The sequence below is a fragment of the Salvelinus sp. IW2-2015 genome, linkage group LG17, assembly GCF_002910315.2.
Source record: "Salvelinus sp. IW2-2015 linkage group LG17, ASM291031v2, whole genome shotgun sequence".
NCBI classification, from domain to species: domain Eukaryota; kingdom Metazoa; phylum Chordata; class Actinopteri; order Salmoniformes; family Salmonidae; genus Salvelinus; species Salvelinus sp. IW2-2015.
In genome coordinates this window covers 723531-744341 of record NC_036857.1, presented here as the reverse complement: position 1 = coordinate 744341, position 20811 = coordinate 723531, and the positions used below count along the sequence as shown (strand labels likewise).

Sequence of the window (20811 nt, the reverse complement as noted above, 5' to 3'; positions counted from 1 at the left end):
TCTACTAACTGAACTACAGAGGACCATGCTCTACTAACTAGAGGACCATGCTCTACTAACTGAACTACAGAGGACCATGTTCTACTAACTGAACTACAGAGGACCACGYTCTACTAACTGAGCTACAGAGAACCAGTGTACAATACTAGGTATAACACTCACATAGTTTTCACCAAAGTTGCGATGTCCTTTTCGGTACGCCTCGATCACCATGTCAGGTGGTTTCGTCTTACTTACAGCTACCAGGCGGGGCGGCACCACGGGCAACGTCTTGGRTGGGAGAGCAGAGGAAAAAGAAAAGCAAAAAAAAATATTGTAAATAAATGATGTGTTATATGAACCCAGCCGACATCTGAGGCTCATTCAGGAAGACATATTGGGGGACACAATAGAAAACTATATTGTGTTAGTTGTATTGGTAACGTGTAAAACATTGTGCCCTCCTGAACGCAACMAAGATATGCTGTCCAAATGCACTTATTTTAGCATGCTGGCATTTCCTTACAATCAAGGTGACAGAAATCTGAAAGGGTCGTCTTTGTCTGTCTACACTGTATTATGTTTCATTGTTTGTCCAAGATGGCGTAGCAGTCAGACGTCTTTTTGTCTTCGTCTTGTCGTGTCCCATGTATATATCTTTTTATATATTTTTTCTTCGCATATATTTAAAAAATATATATTTTTCTTAACTTCAACTTCAACATACTCTCCTGCAATCCGCCTCACCCAATGTGGTATGGATCTGCTATTTCTTCTGAACCGGAACCCCAACAGAAGCTAGCCAGCTAACTAGCTACCAGCCAGCTAGCCACTGCTAGCTGTCATCAGCTACGATTAGTCCGTCCAACTCTCGCCAGTCTGCACAGCGCGACTCAAACCAGAGCAAATCGGACTTRTTTCTCTCCATATCTCCGGATTCCTACCGCAAGCTCAGAACCTTTTCACTGGATTGACATGAGCTATCTAGCTGCTATCAAGTGGCCACTCCTGGCTACATTCTGATCCCGAAGCAGACCAATAGTCCTTGGAGCTAGCCTTGCTAGGCATCTCCGGCGCTAGCCGAAGAGGTCATCAACCACTCCTTGGGCTACAATACCCTATTTTGTCAATCAGCCCGGACCCGCCTACACGACTGGACTAGCTGGCGTATTCGCCCGAGGGGTTATCACTTGGCTCTTCCTACGACTTCCCCTGAATGCCCATCTGCTAGCCTGCTAGTTGTCTAGAGCATATCGGACTATTAGCTTTTGCCACTATACCTATTCCGCCAATTGGCTTGGACCCTTTTACCACATGGAGCCCTGCTGATCCACGACGACTGGTCTGCAGATGTAACAGCACGASGGGGCTACAACAGACTTTCTTCCGTAGCAACGTCCCTCTAAGGCCCTTCTGCTAGCTTGCTAGCCCCGGCCCGCTAGCTGCCTGAATCGCCGTGTCTCCAGCCCGAGCCACTCACTGGACCCCTATGATCACTTGGCTACGCATGCCTCTCCCTAATGTCAATATGCCTTGTCCATTGCTGTCTTGGTTAGTAATTATTGCCTTATTTCACTGTAGAGCCTCTAGCCCTGCTCAATACGCCTTAGTTAACCCTTAAGTTCCACCTCCCACACATGCAGTGACCTCACCTGGTTTAAATTATGTTTCTAGGGACATTATCTCTCTCATCGTCACTCAGTGCATAGGTTTATCTCCACTGTATTCACATCCTACCATACCTTTGTCTGTACATTATGCCTTGAATCTATTCTACTGTGCCCAGAAACCTCCTCTGTTCCTCTGGTGATCTAGGCCCTGCAGTGCCTAGCTCCACTCCCATTTCCCAGGCGCTCTCATTTGTTGACTTCTGTAACCGTAAAAGCCTTGTTTCATGCATGTTAACATTAGAAGCCTCCTAAGTTTGTTTTATTCACTGCCTTAGCAGACTCTGCCAGCTTAGGAAGACCACCAAAACMCCTGAAATTTCCATTCCTAACTATAACATTTTCTGACAAGATAGAACTGCCAAAGGGGGCGGAGTTGCAATCTACTACAGAGATAGCCTGCAGAGTTCTGTCTTACTATTCAGGTCCGTGCCAAAACAATTTCAGCTCCTACTTTTAAAATCCCACCTTTCCAGAAACAAGTCTCTCACTGTTGCCGCTTGCTATAGACCACCTTCTGCCCCCAGCTGTGCCCTGGACACCATATGTGAATTGATTGCCCCCCATCTTTCTTCAGAGCTTATGCTGTTATGTGACCTATACTGGGACATGCTTAACACCCCGGCCATCCTATAATCTAAGCTTGATGCCCTCAATCTCACTCAAATGATCAATGAAGCTACCAGGTACAACCCCAAATCCGTAAACACCGGCACCCTCATAGATATCATCCTAACCAACCTGCCCTCCAAATACACCTCTGCTGTCTTCAACCAGGATCTCAGCGATCACTGCCTCATTGCCTGCATCCATAATGGGTCTGCGGTCAAATGGCCACCGTTCATCACTGTCAAACGCTCCCTAAAACCCTTCAGCGAGCAGGCCTTTCTAATCGACCTGGCCCGGGTATCCTGGAAGGACATTGACCTCATTCCGTCAGTAGAGGATGCCTGGTTATTCTTTAAAAGTGCTTTCCTCTCCATCTTAAATAAGCATGCCCCGTTCAAAAATTGTAGAATCAGGAACAGAATAAGCCCCTGGTTCACATCAGACTGGACTGCTTTGAGCAGACAAAACATCTGGTGTGGAGTACTGCATTAGCTTGAATAGCCCTGCAGTGTGCTTACTTTTCAAGGGAAGTTAGGAACCAGTATAGAATACACAGGTTAGTTAGCCTTTGCTCTCCTATCTTTTTCAAACAGAATTTGCATCTGTAGCAACAAACTCCCCAAAGTTCTGGGACAGCTGTAAAGTCCATGGAGAATAAGAGACACTCCTCCCAGCTGCCCACTAGCTGAGGCTAGGAAACACTGTCACACGATAAAATCCCCGCGATGAATTGAGAATTTCCATAGCATTTTTCTACGGCTGGCCTGCTTTCCACCTGGCTACCCTACTAACTCGGTCAAACAGCTCTACACCCCGCACAGCAACTTGCCCAAGCCTCCACATTTCTCCTCACCAAATCCAGATAGCTGAGGTTCTGAAAGAGCTGCAAAAATCTGGACCCTACAAAACAGGCGGGCTAGACAATCTGGACCCTCTCTTTCTAACAATGATCTGCCGAACATTGTTGCCAAACCCTAGTTTACTAGCCTGTTCAAACTCTTTGTATCGTCTTAGATCCCAGAAGTTGGAAGCTGGCCGCAGTCATCCCCCTCTTCAAGGGGGAGACACTTCTAGACCCAAATGTACAGACCTATATCCATCCTGCCCTGCTTTCTAAGGTCTTCGAAAGCCAAGTTAACAAATAGGATCACCGACCATGTTCGAAACCGCATGTACCTTCTCGCTATGAAATCTGTTTCTGAGCTGGTCATGGGTGCACCTCAGCCCACACTCAAGGTCTATAACGATATTCAATAACCGCATCCGATAAGAGACAATCGTGTGCAGCTGTATTCATCGACCTGGCCAAGGCTTTCGATCTGTCAATCACCATTCTCATCGCATACTCAACAGCTTTTGGTTTCTACAAATGACTGCCTCACCTGTTCACACAACTACTTCTCAGACAGAGTTCAGTGTGTCAAATCGGAGGGCCTTTTGTCCGGGCCTCTGGAGTCTCTATGGGGGTGAACAGGGTTCAATTCTCCGGGCCGACTCTTTCTCTGTATACATCAATGATGTCGCTCTTGCTGGCTGGTGATTCTCTGATCCACCTCTTACGCAGATTGACACCATTTCTGTGTACTTCTGGCCTTTCTTTGGACACTATTAACTAACTCTCAGACGAGCTTCAATGCCATACAATCTCCTTCTGTGGCTCAACTGCTCTTAGATGCCAGTAAAACTAAATGCATGCTCTTTAAACCGATCGCTGCCCACACCTGCCCGCCCGACCGCATCACTACTCTGGACGGTTCTGACTTAGAATATGTGGACAACTACAAATACCTAGCTGTCTTAGTTAAACTGTAAACTCTCCTTCCAGACTCACATTTAAGCATCTCCAATCCAACAATTACATCTAGAATCAGCTTCCTATTTCGCAACAAAGCATCCTTCACTCATGCTGCAACTACCCTCGTAATACTATCGCTACCAATCCTTGACTTCGGCGAGTGTTATTTACAAAATAGCCTCCCAACCTACTCAGTAAATTGGATGCAGTCTATCACAGTGCCATCGTTTTGTCACCAAGCCCCATATACTACCCACCACTGCAACCTGTATGCTCTCGTTGGCTGGCCGTTGCTCTCTTTCGGCTCGCCAAACCCAGTGGTCCAGGTCATCTAGAAGTCTTTGCTAGGTAAAGCCCCGCCTTATCTCAGCTCACTGGTCACCATAGCAGCACCCACCCGTAGCACGGCTCCAGCAGGTATATTCTCTGGTCACCCCCAAAAGCCAATTCCTCCTTCGCCGGCATCGTCTTTACCCGCATTTGCGCCTGTTTCGCTGTTGTGGTTCGCTGGCTCGCTGTTTTCGTCCGCTGCGCTTTGTTTTTTTCATTATTTGCCCTCGCCTTTCCGTTCAAATGTTTCTGCTGCCAATGACTTTGGAACGAACCTGTAAAAATCATGAGCTGAGACTCATATCTCCCTCACTAGCTTTAAGCACCAGTTGTCAGAGCAGCTCACAGATCACTGCACATGTACATAGCCCAACTGTAAATATCCAAACCAACTACCTCATCCCCATACTGTTATCTATTTATTTTGCTCCTTTGCACCCCCGTATCTCTACTTGTACACTCATCTTCTGCACATCTATCACTCCAGTGTTTAATTGCTATATTATAATTATTTCGCCACTATGGCCTATTTATTGCCTTACCTCCGGTATCCTCCCTCATTTGCACGCACTGTATATATACACCTTTTTTTCCTACTGTATTATTGACTGTATGTTTGTTTATTCCATGTGTAACTCTGTGTTGTTTGTGCTGCACTGCTTTGCTTTATCTTGGCCAGGTTGCAGTTGTAAATGAGAACTTGTTCTCAACTGGCCTACCTGGTTAAATAAAGGTGAAATAAAAAAAGTGTGCAGCAGTGAATTTGCCTGAATAATTTAATGAACCATGGCTGGAATTGACAGTTGCTCCATCTAATTTCTGTGTGGTCTGATWCTGTCAACTTGAATTTTGGAAGGAGTCTATCAACTTCTAGTATACCTACTGTTTTCGAATGGTGGTGGGATGGTTTCAAATGAACCAATCAAAACGGTCATTCCTTACGATCAGGAGTGAACGGAAGTTGATGGAAGAAATGTTTTGCAACGTTTACAAAACATTGTTGACGTTTACRTCAAAATGATAAAAGCAGCAGATCGTCTAGAACCCTCCACGCGCTAACGGGTTGCATGCAGCGCGCGCCTTTAAAGAGTTTGCCGTAAAATAATCAGTATGTATCAAAATGTAATGTRAATGTTATGGTGTGCTTTCTCAATCCAACGGTTGGTGTTTTTCCTTGCATAACTGGTCCATCGACCCTCGACACTTAAATGATAAGACCATTTCTCACGACACGACTATCTAAAGTAGATACACCGGTTCTTCCCAAGATAATATTGAACTGGATTTACCTTGGGTCGRCGTGCCGCGGCTTGATTTACCCTGTCTACCACAGCTTGTAACGCTTTTCCAACCTCCTCCGACATTCCTACTTTCCACATACCCTCAATCCACCSACTGTGCGTAAGCAACAGCAACGTGACCAACCTGTCAAAATAAAAGTCCTTTCTATATCATAGAAAGCTTGTGTGAGGTGAGAGAGCGACGCCTTGTGTTCACTATTGGTAAACCATTCCGCGTCAATTCAATCTAGTGCACACTAACTAGCTGGGTGTTTGTTGAAAAACTATGTGACCGGCCCGAAACCAGAAATAATTGAATCCGTAAGTAAATCCATTAGCTGCACCTGTCACTTGCKCCCTTCTCATGGCGGCTAGGTATCCATATAGCAATGCTGGCTCCGCTTGGGCTACTCTGCYCAATGACKAGGCATGAGAGCAGTTAGCTACTTTACGTCACCAAACTTCGACAAAACGCAAGGAACGTTATTTTCTGTGTAATAATCTCTCGTTTTATATTTGACGAGGTTGAAGCCCTTCTGACACTTACGATCTTAGTCAGATATGACTGTTGCGCAGTTGAGCAGCGAATGACTCAGCATCAACATGTCAAGTAATCAATTTAGTGATAGCAGAGCTCTGTTCATACCCTGAAATAAAAAAAACGTATCCTACTCAGCCCTAACCCAATGTATAATGTCGGGCTCGGTTCGAGTAAATTAGCTCCTATTTGTGGATACCATTTTTATGTCTGCGTGTAGTTTGAATAAAGTTGTCAACTAGCGTTCGCGCAATACATTTTTTAAATGTAACTTCTGATAAACGCCTATGCCTGCACACCTTGTCAAGAATAATCAAATCAAGTGCTTGAAACATGTAGAGCTAAAAACAGAATTACACAAATAAAGAAAACAAATATCCAAGTTTATTCACAAGATTTCACAATTCAAAACATTTCCAACGAAACATCTGTCAACGTATCCGTTAAGAAAAAGGTCCACTATTCCACTTTTTTTTGAAGACGATTCTCCCATCCCAACCCCTCATACTCTCTCAAGGGCCTCCAACATGATGATACTGTTTCCTCGGATGACCTACAGATAGCAACAAAAAATATATAATATTTACTTGAAAAAAAACWAGGTATGTGATAACATTGAGAATAAAAGCTAAAATGTGTCTGTCCCCAGAGATAGTGTAGTTAACAACGCTGTTGGTACTGACCACCATGCCTATGGTGTTCTGTATTCCCCCAGGTGCCATCTCCAAGCAGTCATCCATCACCAAGTTCATGAAGGGGTCAAATCCTCGCAGGACTCCTTGGACCTGCCTGCCACCGTTCAGCTTCACTGGGGGGAGAGAAAAATGTATAACTGTAAGAACAACAGTTGAGGCAGTATAAGGCAGGGTAACCCCAAACTGGCTGCCCGCGGGGCGGTTTTATATACATAAGACTGTAAAAACACCAGGAAATGAGCTTGAGTGATTTTAATAAGAAATCTGTTCAAGCATAGAGAGACACGTGATTGTATACCAATGTAAACAAGGTTTGAAATTATTATTATTTTAGTCAAACATATCTGTTGGGCTTCTTGCAGTCTACAAATTATTTGTAATTATAAACTGGGGTGGCTCGAGGTCTGAATGCTAATTGGCTGACAGCCGCGATATATCAGACTGTATACAACGGGTATGACAAAACATTTATTTTAACTGCTCTAATTACATTGTGATAGGTTTGGTTTTTGAGCTTTAATAATTATTAACCATTAGTTATAAACGAGGCATGAGGGGTACCATAATGAAGCTTGGGAGGKGCTGAGTGCAGGGAAAACAATCATGTGGCMGTACAGATAAGAGGAGGAACCGTTTAAGGACCAGATCACTCAGCTCCCTGACAGGCAATACTGATGCAATGTTTGTCGGATAACGAGGAGACTCCACCCAAAGTGGGGTATGTATACTACCATGGATGAAACCATGTCTTTGTCTAATGCAGCTGTTATTGACCCCCAGGGAAGAATAAACTTGGTTTAAAGCTTTCAAGTGTCCGTTGAGTTTGTACTCTGAAAATTAAAATCGAACAGTTGGTAACCAGTTTATAATAGCAATAAGGCATCTCAGGAGTTTGTGGTATACGGCCAATATACCACGGCTAAGGGCTGTATCCAGGCCTCTGCATTGTGTCTTGCATAAGAACAGCCCTTAACCGTGGTATATTGACCATATACCACACCCCTCGGGCCTTATTGCATTCTGAGCCACCCCCCCCGAACATCCGCTCAAGAAAAAAAGAGAGAAAAAATMCAACGGCCCGTCGGGTGAATCTAGTTGATGATCCCTGCGATAAGACAAGTTGGACCCACTTTTCATTTCAGCCCAACAAGTTATATGGCCAAGAAAATGTAAATTGGGTTTATGGCTGGGTGATATACAGTGCATTTGAAAGTATTCAAGCCCCTTTACTTCTCCCACATTTTGTTACATTATAGCCTTATTCTAAAATGGATTAAATGACCCCCCCCCTCATGAATCTACACGCAATAACCCATAATGAAAAAGCAAAAACTGTTTTTTCGAAATTTGCCTACAACTGAAATAACACATTTACATAAGTATTCAGACCCTTTACTCAATACTTTGTTGAAGCACCTTTGGCAGCAATTAAAGCCGCGAGTCTTCTTGGGTGTGACACTACAAGCTTGGCACAACTGTATTTGGGGAGTTTCTCCCAGTCTTCTCTACAGATCCTCTCAAGCTCGGTCAGCTATTTTCAGGTCTCTCCAGAGATGTTGGATCGGGTTYAAGTCTGGGCAACTCAAGGACATTCAGAGACTTGTCCCAAAGCCACTCTACCATGAAGGCCTGATTGGTGGAGTGCTGCAGAGATGGTTGTCCTTCTGAAAGGTGGAGAACCTTTCAGAAGGACAACCATCTCTGCAGCACTCCACAGAGGAACTCTGTCAGAGTGACCATCGAGTTCTTGGTCACCTCCCTGACCAAGGCCCTTCTCCCCCGATTGCTCAGTTTGGCTGGAAGAGTCTTGGTGGTTCCAAACCTCTTCCATTTAATAATGATGGAGGCCACTGTGTTCTTGGGGACCTTCAATGCTGCAGAAATGTTTTAGTACCCTTCCCCAGATCTGTGCCTCGACACAATCCTGTCTCTGAGCTCTACGGACAAGTCCTTTGACCTCATGGCTTGGTGTTTGCTCTGACGTGCAGTGTCAACTGTGGGACCCTAGACAGGTGTGTGCCTTTCCAAATCATGTCCAATCAATTGAATTAACCTCAGGTGGACTCCAATCAAGTAACATCAAGGATGATCAATAGAAACAGGATGCTCCTGAGCTCAATTTCGAATGTCATAGCAAAGGGTCTGAATACTTATGTAAATAAGGCATGTTTTTTTTTTTTATATATAAATTTGCAAGAATTTCTAAACTTGATTTTCGCTTCGTCATTCAGGGGGGATTGTGTGTGTTTTTTTTGTAAGGCTATAACGTAACAAAATGTGGAAAAGGTCAAGAGGTCTGAATACTTTTCCAAATGCACTATCAAATTAACGTTTTAGCACGATGTTTCAAATGCCGGTATTGCAAGAATCTTTTTTTTATTTATTTTTTTATATATGTTTTTATGAGCGTTTGTTTCTTTCAGGTCTCATTTGCGCGTTCTGTGCACCGTTCCACTCAGACACCATGCCCCYAACTACAAAGATAAAAGATGACTTCTTCCTCTCTGACAAGCAGTTTGAACTCGCTATTGTCAATTGAGGTTTGGTCCAAACGAATCCGTCGATTCCCTTTCTAATGATACCCTCATGTCTCAACGGACTTTCTTTTTAAATACAGCGCAGACACTAAAAACTTGTATGAATTAACATGATTGTGTTAATGTCCAGTTTGTTACACACGGTATTGCAGCTAGCAGCATTTTAGCCACATGCTCTTGTGTTAGTCGTCTAGTCTGTTTTATACATGTGCAACGAGCATAAACATTCTCAATTATACAAGGAACTGGCAACTCGTTCTCATTCTGAAAAATAAGCATCATCTTATCCGGGTTGGCCACTTGATTTCAACATCTAAACCAAATGAACAGGCCGTGTTGTTCAAACAGTTGGAGACRGACAGGAGGGTGTATTCATAACAGTTCAACTGTTCTACCTTGTTAGCAAACAAATAGATCCAACTTAACTAGAGTTTAAATATAACAGATTAGCCGGCTACTCACTAGCATGTGGGCTTGTGCTTGAGATATTGTTTATGAGAAGTATTAATGTTCTAGAATACCTGCTACCAGAAGTTAGTCATTGTTATAGTTCTGGAAAATGTGTAACAAAAAAAGGGCATTTTCATAGACAGACTTGAAAGCCAGATCAGTGATTGCAAAAAGCAGGTTAAACCAGGGTTCGTTGTTGACGCAGGATTTTTGCGTTTTTTTTTTCAGATCTAAAATTCTTCTTATTGTACATTTTGCTCGGCTTCAGGCAAGGTTCGCGCTAAATCAGGAATGTAAACGGACACGTTTCGTGCTACTTATCTTAGCTCTCATCAATGGATCACCAGACAGTTCTCTGAATGATGTATAGGCAATTTTTTCTCCAATACTTTCCTCCGATAGCAAGTTAAYGCAMAATTAACTTCAAGCGAAACATTAGGAAATGTAGCTGGCTATCTGTGAAACACAAATATGATGGCCTGATCATTTTTGCCAAAAAAATTTATGTATACATTTATTTTTTTATATATWTWTTTTTTAAGTGCCTTTTCATTGTAAGCAATGTTCCCTCTATTTTTTTCCTGCACTGAGCAAAATTCAGGTCTGCAGAGTGGAAACTTGAACGTGAAAATTCAGTACGTTTACTGAGAACAATGAAGCTGTACCCCCTTTAAGTTACAGTTAACAGCTACAGTGGCTATTTGATCATAATGTAGATCTAACAGAGTGGCCTACCATAAGAAACAATGGAGAAAATGCACCCCATAACATTTTAACATGGAAATAGCTGTTCTATCATTCAGCCTACAGTAGCAGCCAATGTGTGGTGTTCAATGTAGACCTACATTCCATGAGACTTTTGGAAAAAAAACTAAACATGCAGGGCTRGACATTAACCTGTTAATCTACTTGTCCTCCAGACAAGGTGACTGAAAATGTGTTGTTTGATGCAAGAAACCACTTTATAAAATGCATTATTCACATAACATTATTACAGATTGTCAGACAAATTATGGCTCCCTCTGCCTATTGGCTACATAGCTTATTCAAGCCTGTCTCAAAATACAACACTGCCCCTTTAAGACAGAAATAAATGCTATTTACGGGACTCRCTTTTTAAAGATGTCTAGAAATGTACATGTTTAGTGCTCTTGTAAGATGCAATCACTCCTCCATTGCTGACTAGATATCTATAACTGGGCTAATAACTCACTACTAAGCAAAGGATATGAACAAATGTGCACACGTGGCTACATGCAGCTCTCACTTTGATCTCAAAGTAAGCGCATCTACTCACAACCGCTCATGGTGTAAACACAGTCCAGTTCAAAGTGAACGGCACAAATCCATATTTGGCAATGGTCTAGTTGCATATAGGGCTACTGCAGCTCTGATTGGTTATGCCGCACTGGTCTGTGTAGAATCATACTCCAATGCATTGTGCCTATAACAACATCTCATGCATAGTTTGTTTTGTTATGCTGCATTTAAAGTGGCTAATATTACGTTGAATTGATCACAATAACCCACAGTAAAAGGGAAACGTTGATAGTGTTAACGGAGAAAACGCTAGAAAGTTGAGGAGTTCAATCTTCTGCTTCTCTGCGCAGGATGCTATTTCTTATGCCAGGCAGCCCAGCGGAGCTTAGAGGGAAAATTGAATTGGCGGGGGAGGCGCGCAGCTTAGAGGGAACATTGAATTGGCAGGAGACACTGTAAGCCAATTTCCTCCTGTATAGCTGCAAGCCAAACAGAGATGCACTTCTGTTGTCATCTGATGAAAATACTCTTCTCAATGTGTTGCACTAGTGTTGTTTAGAAAAACTATATCGTTGCTCGCCTCTTATCACTCAATTGTTAGCAAAACAATTTTTTAAATAACACTATTGACTTTATATAAAATGCAGGCGAATTTCGTATAATTTTTTTAATATATATATTTTTAAAGGCCTGCATTTTGAAAATGCAGATTTCTGAAAGCTAATGCAACCCCTGTAAACTATTTTGATAAAATTATTAGTGGGTCTTATCTTATGGTTGTAGAAGGCTTATATTTAGCCTAGGTATAATTCTACAAGCCCTGAATTCATTCGATTRTTCTTGATTGTTTGACCTTTATTCTCTATATAAGCTTTGTTGCACTTTTTTAAATTATTTTTTATTATTATGTAGATACACTACATATATAAAAGTATGTGGACACCCCTCAAAATCAGTGGATTTGACTATTTCAGCAACGGCCGTTGCTAACAGGTGTATAAAAATCGAGCACACCGCCATGCAATCTCCATAGACAATCATTGGCAGTAGACTGACCTTACTGAAGAGCTCAGTGACTTTCAACGTGGCACCGTCATAGGATGCCGCCTTCCCAACAAGTAAGTTAGTCAGATATCTGCCCTGCTAGAGCTGCCCCGGTCAACTATAAGTCCTGTTATTGTGAAGTGGAAACRTTTATTTAACAAGGCAAGTCAGTTAAGAACAAATTCTTATTTACCATGACAGCCTACCTCGGCCAAACCCTAACGACGCTGKGCCAGTTGTGCGCCGCCCTATGGGACTCCCAATCACGGCCGGTTGTGATACAGCCTGGAATTGAACCAGGGTCGTGACGCCTCTAGCACTGAGATGCAGTGCCTGAGATGCAGTGCCTTAAACCGCCACGCCACCTGGGAGCAACAACGGCACGTTTAGGAGCAACAACKGCTCAGCCGTGAAGCGTAGGCCACACAGAACGGAACCGCTGAAGCGTGGAAAAATCATATGTCCTCAGTTGCAACACTCACTACAAAGTTCCAAACTGCCTCTGGAAGCTAAATCAGCACAAGAACTGTTCGTCGGGAGCTTCATGAAATGGGTCTCCATGGCAGAGCAGCCACACACAAACCCTGAGATCACCATGCGCAATGCCAGCGTCAGCTGGAATGGTGTAAAGCTCACCGCCATTGGACTCTGGAGCAGTGGAAACGCGTTCTCTGGAGGGATGAATCACCATTGGACTCTGGAGCAGTGGAAACGCGTTCTCTGGAGGGATGAATCACGCTTCACCATCTGGCATTCCAACAGAATAATCTGGGTTTGGCGGATGCCAGGAGAACGCTACCTGCCCCAATGCATAGTGCAAACTGTAAAGTTTGGTGGAGGCGGAATAATGGTCTGGGATGTTTTTCATGGTTTGGGATAGGCCTCTTAGTGGGGCGGCAGGTAGCCTAGTGGTTAAGAGCGTTGGACTAGTAACCCGAAAAGTTGCAGGATCGAATCCCCGAACTGACAAGGTAAARATCTGTCRTTCTGCCCCTGAACGAGGCAGTTAMCTCAATGTTCCTAGGCCGTCATTGAAAATAAGAATTTGTTCTTAACTGACTTGCMTAGTTAAATAARGGTTAAATAAAATTACAATTMAATTAGTTCCAGGGAAGGGAAATCTTAACGCTACAGCATACATTCTAGACGATTCTGTGCTTCCAACTTTGTGGCCACTGTTTGGGGAAGGCCCTTTCCTGTTTCAGCATGACAATGCCCCYGTGCACAATRCGAGGTCCATACAGAAATAGTTTGTCAAGATCAGTGTGGACGAACTTCACTGAACAGAACCCTGACATCAGCCCCATCKAACWACTTTGGGATGATTTGGAACACCTATTRTTGCCCAACATCAGTGCCCGACCTCACTAATGCTCGTGTCTGAATGGAAGCAAGTCCCCGCAGCAATGTTTCAACATCTAGTAGACAAGTGGAGGCTGTTGTAGCAACAAAAGGGGGACCAACTCTAYATTAATGCCTGTGGTGTTGGAATGAGATGGTCGACAAGCAGGTGTCCACATAGTGTGTATTGTGAGTTGCCCATAATCCAGATATGATTTTAAGGCCATTTGGCCCAGCCCTAATTGGGTTTTTAACATTAGTCTCAACTCTGCAAGCAAAGAGATTTGTCCGTTCAACTAAGCAGAACCATAAACATTCAGAATCAGTACTCACACGAAAGCTTCTTGTCCATGAACCTGAAATGAAACAAAAATATGTTATTATTAGTTGCTAATAGAGATCGCAACACCACCGATTGTATGGCTATATCAGAGACGGATTGKCTCTGGTCCATGCCTCTGATTTTCACTAGGAGCTGGACAAGAACTAGTTTTTCGCTAAAGCATCAAAAGTTTTTTAAACTATTTTTTTTTACACAAGAGATCCGTATAGCACGTTGGGAACGATGAAAACTAAAATGCCATTAATTTTCAATAAAGGAAGCGAAGTGGGCTGGGGAACCGTTGAGAAAATTGGAATAAACTAAACATTATTAAAATACTCCGCGACATCGGGTCGTGATTGACCAATCGAAGCTCACAATAGCTTCCAGGCCCAACTAGATTGGCTGTTGATACCGAAAGTTAGCATTCGTGCTCCCACAACAGTGCGAAACTAAATGTGGCTATCAGTTATCTAACATTGTAATGCGAGCGCAGAGGCAACTCGTTGTCGTCGGGCCGTTCATAATACTGACACTTAATGATATTCGTACATCAATTAAATGTCAATGAATGCATGGTTTGGTTATCTAACCGTTCCATTCAATAACTAGCGAGCCATTTTACTAGCCACAACAGTGTTAGTTACCGACTACCGGTGGATTTGTGCTAGCGTGTAGCTACCTGTTAGCTTGCTAGCCACATTATCTAAAATGAACAGCGAAATATTAGAAATTACACTGGATCGAAGACCAACTATGAATATGTATTTTTAATAACTYACTTTTTCAACTCTGGTGGGTGTGCTTTACTCATGTTTCTTCTGTTTTTGGGGGGGCCTTCAGCTCGTGAGACTTCCTTTTGTGAAAAAAAGCGGAAAGCATGCGTAACGAGCGGAACCGGAAAACGTATTCTTCTTCTACGATATAATGGCGTTCCGCAAACTAACGTTTAAGGTGCATGCCGTCACCTACTGTGCTGGAGTGTGTGGTCAATTGCGGTTTACAACATTAGTTCCACATTTCTAAATCCTCCTACCCAACTCTGTACTTCAAATAACCTCTCCCATCCCCCAAACCTCAATGACCATACACCGGAGAACGTTATGCAAACTTCCTCTAACATAAGCGGGCACGTCGCCGCTCTACTGTATGGGAGTAGATCATTGATGAGTTCTCTCTGTCTTCATAWAAATTGCAGAACTACCTTGACAGAAAAGTTGTTTGAAATGTGTGCCTATTTACTTTGTCAAATAACATTTCTCACTCTACCCTCAAATCAATAAATTATTCAGATTTATAGAGTTTCACCATCTGCATCAGTGTAAAAATGTGCCACGTAAACCAACAAATCACATTTTAGAATGCAGGGCTGTGAGACATGTGAACAACTCTTCAAGCCCAAGATCTTTTCTTATGTTGTAATGGATATTGTGTATATATAGATAATATTGTGTCAATTTAATAATATAACAATGTTGTTGTTTTCTGTAAGAAGATTAATGGAGTCAACACAAAACATCATGGGAGAATACTTTTAATGAGGTATGTTCTAAGAAAARGTTGCTAACTCGGACACAAAAGGCACTTTCCCGAAGTAGAAACTTAAAAACCTTTTTTTCCAAATAAAATATGACTTTCTTTTAAAAGGTAGACTCAGCGATATGACGTAGATGMAGAAAGTAAAACAGCACAGTGGGTCAATTTCAAAAACAACTAAGAGAGTTTTGAAGCGCAAGGTCTACATTTAAGTCTTTTATTTTTCTTCTGGTTTTGGTTTACTAAAAACTGGAGAAAATGGATAACCTGGTAAACTAATTTCTAACCAACAGTAGCAGCAAGGTTGCAATCACTGCGTGTTTTGCATAATATCCATGTTATATTACGTCACATTGTCTTAGCTGGCTCCATGAGCATGCATCTCACACACAGACAGGCAGAGATAAATMATTAGGAAATGAATGCTAAATCAGTGTCACACATAAGTCATCAAGAGGTAAAAATAAAAAGTTTTCCTGTACCAAATAAAAATAATCTAAAGTTCAATGTATTTCCACCGCATTTCAACTCTACCAATAGTTTGGTCACAAAATGGTAGTAGGTACCAGGCGCATCGGTTTGTGTCAAGAACTGTAAAGCTGCAGGGTTTTTCATGCTCAACGGTTTCCCTGTGTGTATCAAGAATTGTCCACCACCCAAAAGGACATCCAGCCAACTTGACACAACTGTGGGAAGCATTGGAGTCAACATGGGMCAGCATCCCCRTGGAATGCTTTCAAAACCTTGTAGAGTCCATGSCCYGACGAATTGAGGCTGTTCTGAGGGCATCTCAATATTAGCAAGGTGTTCATAATGTTCGTTATACTCAGTATATCTTTCCACACTGTGAGGTTGGAATAATACTGTGAAATTTTGAAAATTATTATAATGCCCTTTAATAGCAAATAAGAAAGAGTTCCAAACCTCAATCCCAATAACAGCTTTCAGTTTTCCACTCCCCAGTCAGGCCACTTCCAGACAGTCCTAGCTAAAWTCTTGCTTGAGAAATTGCTATTTTTTCCGTCTTTTTCCCCGTTTTGATCATTAAAATTGAAAACAAATCACAGTAAAGGTACTTAATTGTTAACCAGAAATGATCTGATATTGAGATAAAAAAAWTAAAAAACTGCTGCATTGGACCTTTAATGCTGCAGCAACATAGTAAATTAGTTATTGTGTATATTCATTTAATTTAAACCATATCGACAAATGGATGGTTGGATCCGATCAACATTTGTAAAGGAATATAAAAGGTCTAAATCAAGAGGATTTAGGCCTAGTAAGACTGTTTCTGTACTGCTTTCACAGCGTACCACTGTTGGTCAGTCACAAAATTAATGGTATCAGACAGCACACACACAAAAACATTTTTTGTTGCAACTTGAAATCACATGTTGATATGAATTACATTCAAACAGCTATTGTGGTGAGTGGTCTAAACATATTTTTAAATGTACATGAACACATAATATTCTCTTGGGAACTCAGTACAGCTTGTTAAAAAACTAAAAAAGGAAGAGTACAACATCTCACATTTTGCTGTCAAGGTCATAAATTGCTCCCTTCCTCATCGCCACTGACAACAAGGTGATCTTGGCAGTGTTGTAAGAAAGTGTCCAGTGTTACAAAAGCCTTCAAGCAGGGAACACAATGGTAGGCCCTCCGAAGCTTGGCCCCAGGCTTCTTAGAGATACCCATGCCCTGACTGCACACGCTGCACTGTCTCATACTCCCTGTAGGCTGATGCAACTCCTCGTGCTCCTTCAGGGCAGACTGCAAAGAAAACACCTCAGCACAAGATGGGCAAGGAAACTCTCCCTCTTCTTCTGGGATTTTCTTTGGTCTCCCTCTGCTAGCCTTGACCAATGTTCCACCCACCTTCCGTGATAGGTTGCTTTTAGGCTTTTTTGGCATCTTCTCACCTAACTTGGTCTCTTTGGCTGCTTTCCCAACCTGCTGAACATGGCTTGGTGGTTCTTGACTATGATTCTTGACGTGTGCTTTAAGTGACAAGTGGTGCAAGAACACTTTACCACAAACTTCACATGGGTATGTCTCTCTTTTCCTCCGCTTGCTAATCAGTGGCCTTGGATCTCTTCTGATATCCTTCTCTCTGCTGTGGGACTCTTGTCTGTGCAAGTACAGCTTGGCAGTGCTTAGGAAGACCCTGTCACAGGAACGACAGGAGAGGAGCTGGCTCTTTCTGCCTCTTCTTTTTGGTTGGGATGGCCCAGCCATCTGATTCGATAAAATATTAACCCCATTTGTGCATCCTCCTTTTAGTAGAGGACACTTAGAGATGATCCACTCCTCCCGATGGGTGGATCGCTGATGGCATGCAAGGCCAGCCCCTGAGCGAAACCTCTTGGCGCAAAGTTGGCATTGGCTTGGCCTGTCAGGATCTGGGACACTAGTGGCATCAGGGGGGGGAGAGTCAGGGGGAGAGGAGTACAAGATGGCAGATTCAGGCGAGGGAGTGTCAGCGGGAGGGCTGACGACTTTTGAAGTTCGTGAGGCAGATTTACTACAGCCAGTCTGCTGATGGTGAAGCAGAGACTGCTTTTGGCTAAAGCTTTTACCACACGGAGCACAGGCATATGATCTGCTATCATGATGGTGGGACTGGTGATAAAGGGACTTATCCTGAACACTCTGAGAGTCTGAGGTTGAAGCCTTGCATGCACTGCATGGAGCACCTAGCTGGGGTTTACCACAACAGAGCTGACACGGAGCAGCATCATGAATGCACTTGTGCAACTGCAAAGAGGATAGGAGCGAAAACTCTTTGCCACAGGAAAGGCAGCGATGACACTTACGTAAGGCATGTTCTCCCTGCTGGTGGTGCAATAACTCAGCCATGTCTGCGCACACACACGGGCACACATCAGGCAGTAGTTGGTTTTGGCTTTGACTCTCTTGCTTTTGTGCCACAAGTTTTGCCAGCTTTGTTAGAGTGTCTGAGGCAGGCTTAGTCCGAGCAAACGACTCCTGAACTCTTGTAGTGTTCCAACTGCAAGGTACTGCATCCATCTTCAACCAAGGCACCTATTTGGAGGTACAGAGGACAGTCTATTAGACATGTTCATCATCCTGATGAGGGAAAACTTAGCTATAGCCTACAAAACATTTCCCTGGTCCCTCTTTTTACAGCACCAATGGTTGGCTGCAGAGACGGGCTGTATATCTGTCACCCTCTCTGTAGCTCAGCTGCTATTGCAACAACAGGATAGTTGGTTCAAATCCCGGGACCACCCATACGTAAAATCTGTGCACGCGTGACTAAATCGTTCTGGATAAAAGCGTCTGCTAAATGGTATATTCCCCTTGACGCGTAGCTACCAATGATAGTCCATGAGCCAGACCCCCAACTTTTGGGCCGTCGGACTCAGTTGGGCCGATGTTGTATAATAAGGTATTTTTTTCTTCAAGGTTTATGTCCCTTAGTTGGAAAATGTGTGTGTTATCATTCTTTCTTTCATCCCTCCATCCACTTATATTTTCCCCATATGACAAACAATGTCATTATATGAAAAAGGTATTGCTTGTTTGTACCCTTCATATCATATCTCACCGGAAAGCTTAGAGTCACAGTTATCCATCAGACACATTTTCCGATGAAGTTCAGGTCAACAGAACTTTGACCTCTAGGGTACATGTATAAAAATGGCTTTAAAAGCAGAAACCCCTGATACATTTTAAACTGTTTGACAAGAGGTTCTGACAGTTCATGAAATTACCTTTTAAATTATATATAATATAACCAACTTTGAAAGTATCAGTTACAACAACAAAAGAATGTATCACCCATTTTGTGTCATTGACATTAAAATGTTGGAAGCTTAGCCACAGAATTCCATGTAATTGCGATTTCAACTGTGTAAATATGATTTTCAACTTTGGTGATAGAGGCACCAAAATTGCACACATGGCTAGAATAGGGTTTAAAACGATTTGTAGATATAGGGCCATCACAGAATTCACCCATTAACTTTCTCTTAATCCAACAGAAGACTTTTTACAATATGGCTGCCAATATACACACAGGTGTTCGGAGACGCAGATAGTTAATTGGCCCAGTTAGTCCACTTTCTTCAGTCTGTAAACAAGTGCTATATAACATGGAAATATAACCGTGTCGGAACCCTATAAAAATGGTGTGTAATCAATTTAACCTTTAGTAAAAAAAAAAAAAAAAAAAGGAAATATAACCGTGTCGGAACCCTATAAAAATGGTGTGTAATCAATTTAACCTTTAGTAAAAAAAAAAAAAAAAAGATTTCTCCCTGACATGAAAGAGAAGGGCCTTATGGTTTCCAAAACCGTACCGCAAGCGATGCGTTTTAATGTTCAGACCGAGCGTCAGGACTCTTTAAAAAAACGCCTTCGTCCAATGACTTCTGTGTAATGTAATGGCTAACTGTGTGGTAGGTGAGTGTAGGCATTTCCCCATTTCTAAAGGACTGAAAAGATTTACCGCGTGTATAGCAAAATAGGCTACATGCAGTGATAACGTGGGAATAAAGCAAATCGAATTTAACATTATGCAGGAAATCGCTATAGCTACTAGCTAGCTGCGTTAACTAGGCTATTAACCTCAATTCCACGATTTAGGATGTTACAAATTCACGTTTGTATACTTATATTTTTTTTAACTACTGATTTGAACACACAAAGAATTTTCATTCTTTGGGTGCTCAAATCAGTAGKTTTTTTTTGTAAAAACATTTTGTGACGTCGGACCTCCAGTCCGCCCACACTACCGTTACTGTTAGCCATCGAAATTGTGGAGTTTAGTCGGCTAACTAGCTAGCTAAAACAAGACAGAATGTTAAAACATGCAACGAAATTAGCCTACCTTTTTTGGTCAAACAAATCCGAATACTGGTGACATATCAGTTTCCAACAAGTTTAAAGGAAGTAATTTTTTAAAGATAAATACTTGGATATCAAAACGTTGTTTTCATTTCCCTGCAGCACCGTAGCCATGTGTTCCAAAGTGAAGCCAAGTTGTTTGTGTACTTTGAGCTTTGGTAGGACTACAAAACTTAGCATTCTGGTACTTTCTTTTCGACCAATGAGACATTCAAGAACACAAATGGCTTCAGGAAAGTTGGTAATAATGGTAGAGTTGAATCCCGTGGTTTATGATTAGAGAATGAAGTGGACAGTAAAATATTAGATTTATCCAGAGAGTATATAAAAACACCAGATTTAGTATGTACATTCAAAGTGTTGCAAAGTGTTAGGGATCAGATGTAGCATGGCAWTTCAAAATAACTCTGCTCTGTATGTGGAAATCAATGTGGGCATTTAATGCAAAAAAAAAAAAAATCTGCTCACTTACCTCAATCCACCACTAACCCCCCCCTTATGCACAACACCATGACTCAGTCAAAACAAAGGGTAACAATCGTTTAATATAAACAAA

The 20811-nt window shown here is 42.3% G+C and overlaps 2 protein-coding genes across 4 annotated transcripts in view; both read right to left on the bottom strand.

The window, feature by feature from the left end:
• The window catches only part of LOC111976792 (pyridoxal phosphate homeostasis protein), a 17428-nt gene extending 11638 nt beyond the window's left edge, over positions 1–5790 (bottom strand). Inside the window, exons 1-2 of one of the 2 annotated variants that reach the window (XM_024005921.3) lie at positions 5670–5790; positions 163–270 (exon numbers count right to left, since the gene is read on the bottom strand). In XM_024005921.3, the coding sequence (XP_023861689.1) occupies positions 163–270; positions 5670–5759 (198 nt within the window). In that variant the 5' untranslated portion in view covers positions 5760–5790. The remainder of the gene's footprint in view (positions 1–162; positions 271–5669) is intronic. The other variant, XM_024005922.3, reaches the window with a different exon arrangement.
• A 770-nt stretch (positions 5791–6560) lies between these two features.
• LOC111976790 (small nuclear ribonucleoprotein G) lies at positions 6561–20368 on the bottom strand. Of its 2 annotated transcripts, none has more exons than XM_024005920.3 (4): positions 20239–20368; positions 13859–13881; positions 6882–7006; positions 6561–6751 (listed from the first exon to the last, which is right to left on the bottom strand). In XM_024005920.3, exons 2-4 carry the CDS (start codon positions 13875–13877, stop codon positions 6701–6703), a joined length of 195 nt encoding a protein of 64 aa, XP_023861688.1. In that variant the 5' UTR covers positions 13878–13881; positions 20239–20368; the 3' UTR covers positions 6561–6700. The 2 variants fall into 2 exon arrangements, with proteins under 2 accessions (XP_023861688.1, XP_023861687.1); XM_024005919.2 differs by lacking the exon at positions 20239–20368 and adding an exon at positions 14630–14929.
• Positions 20369–20811: the final 443 nt, after the last annotated feature.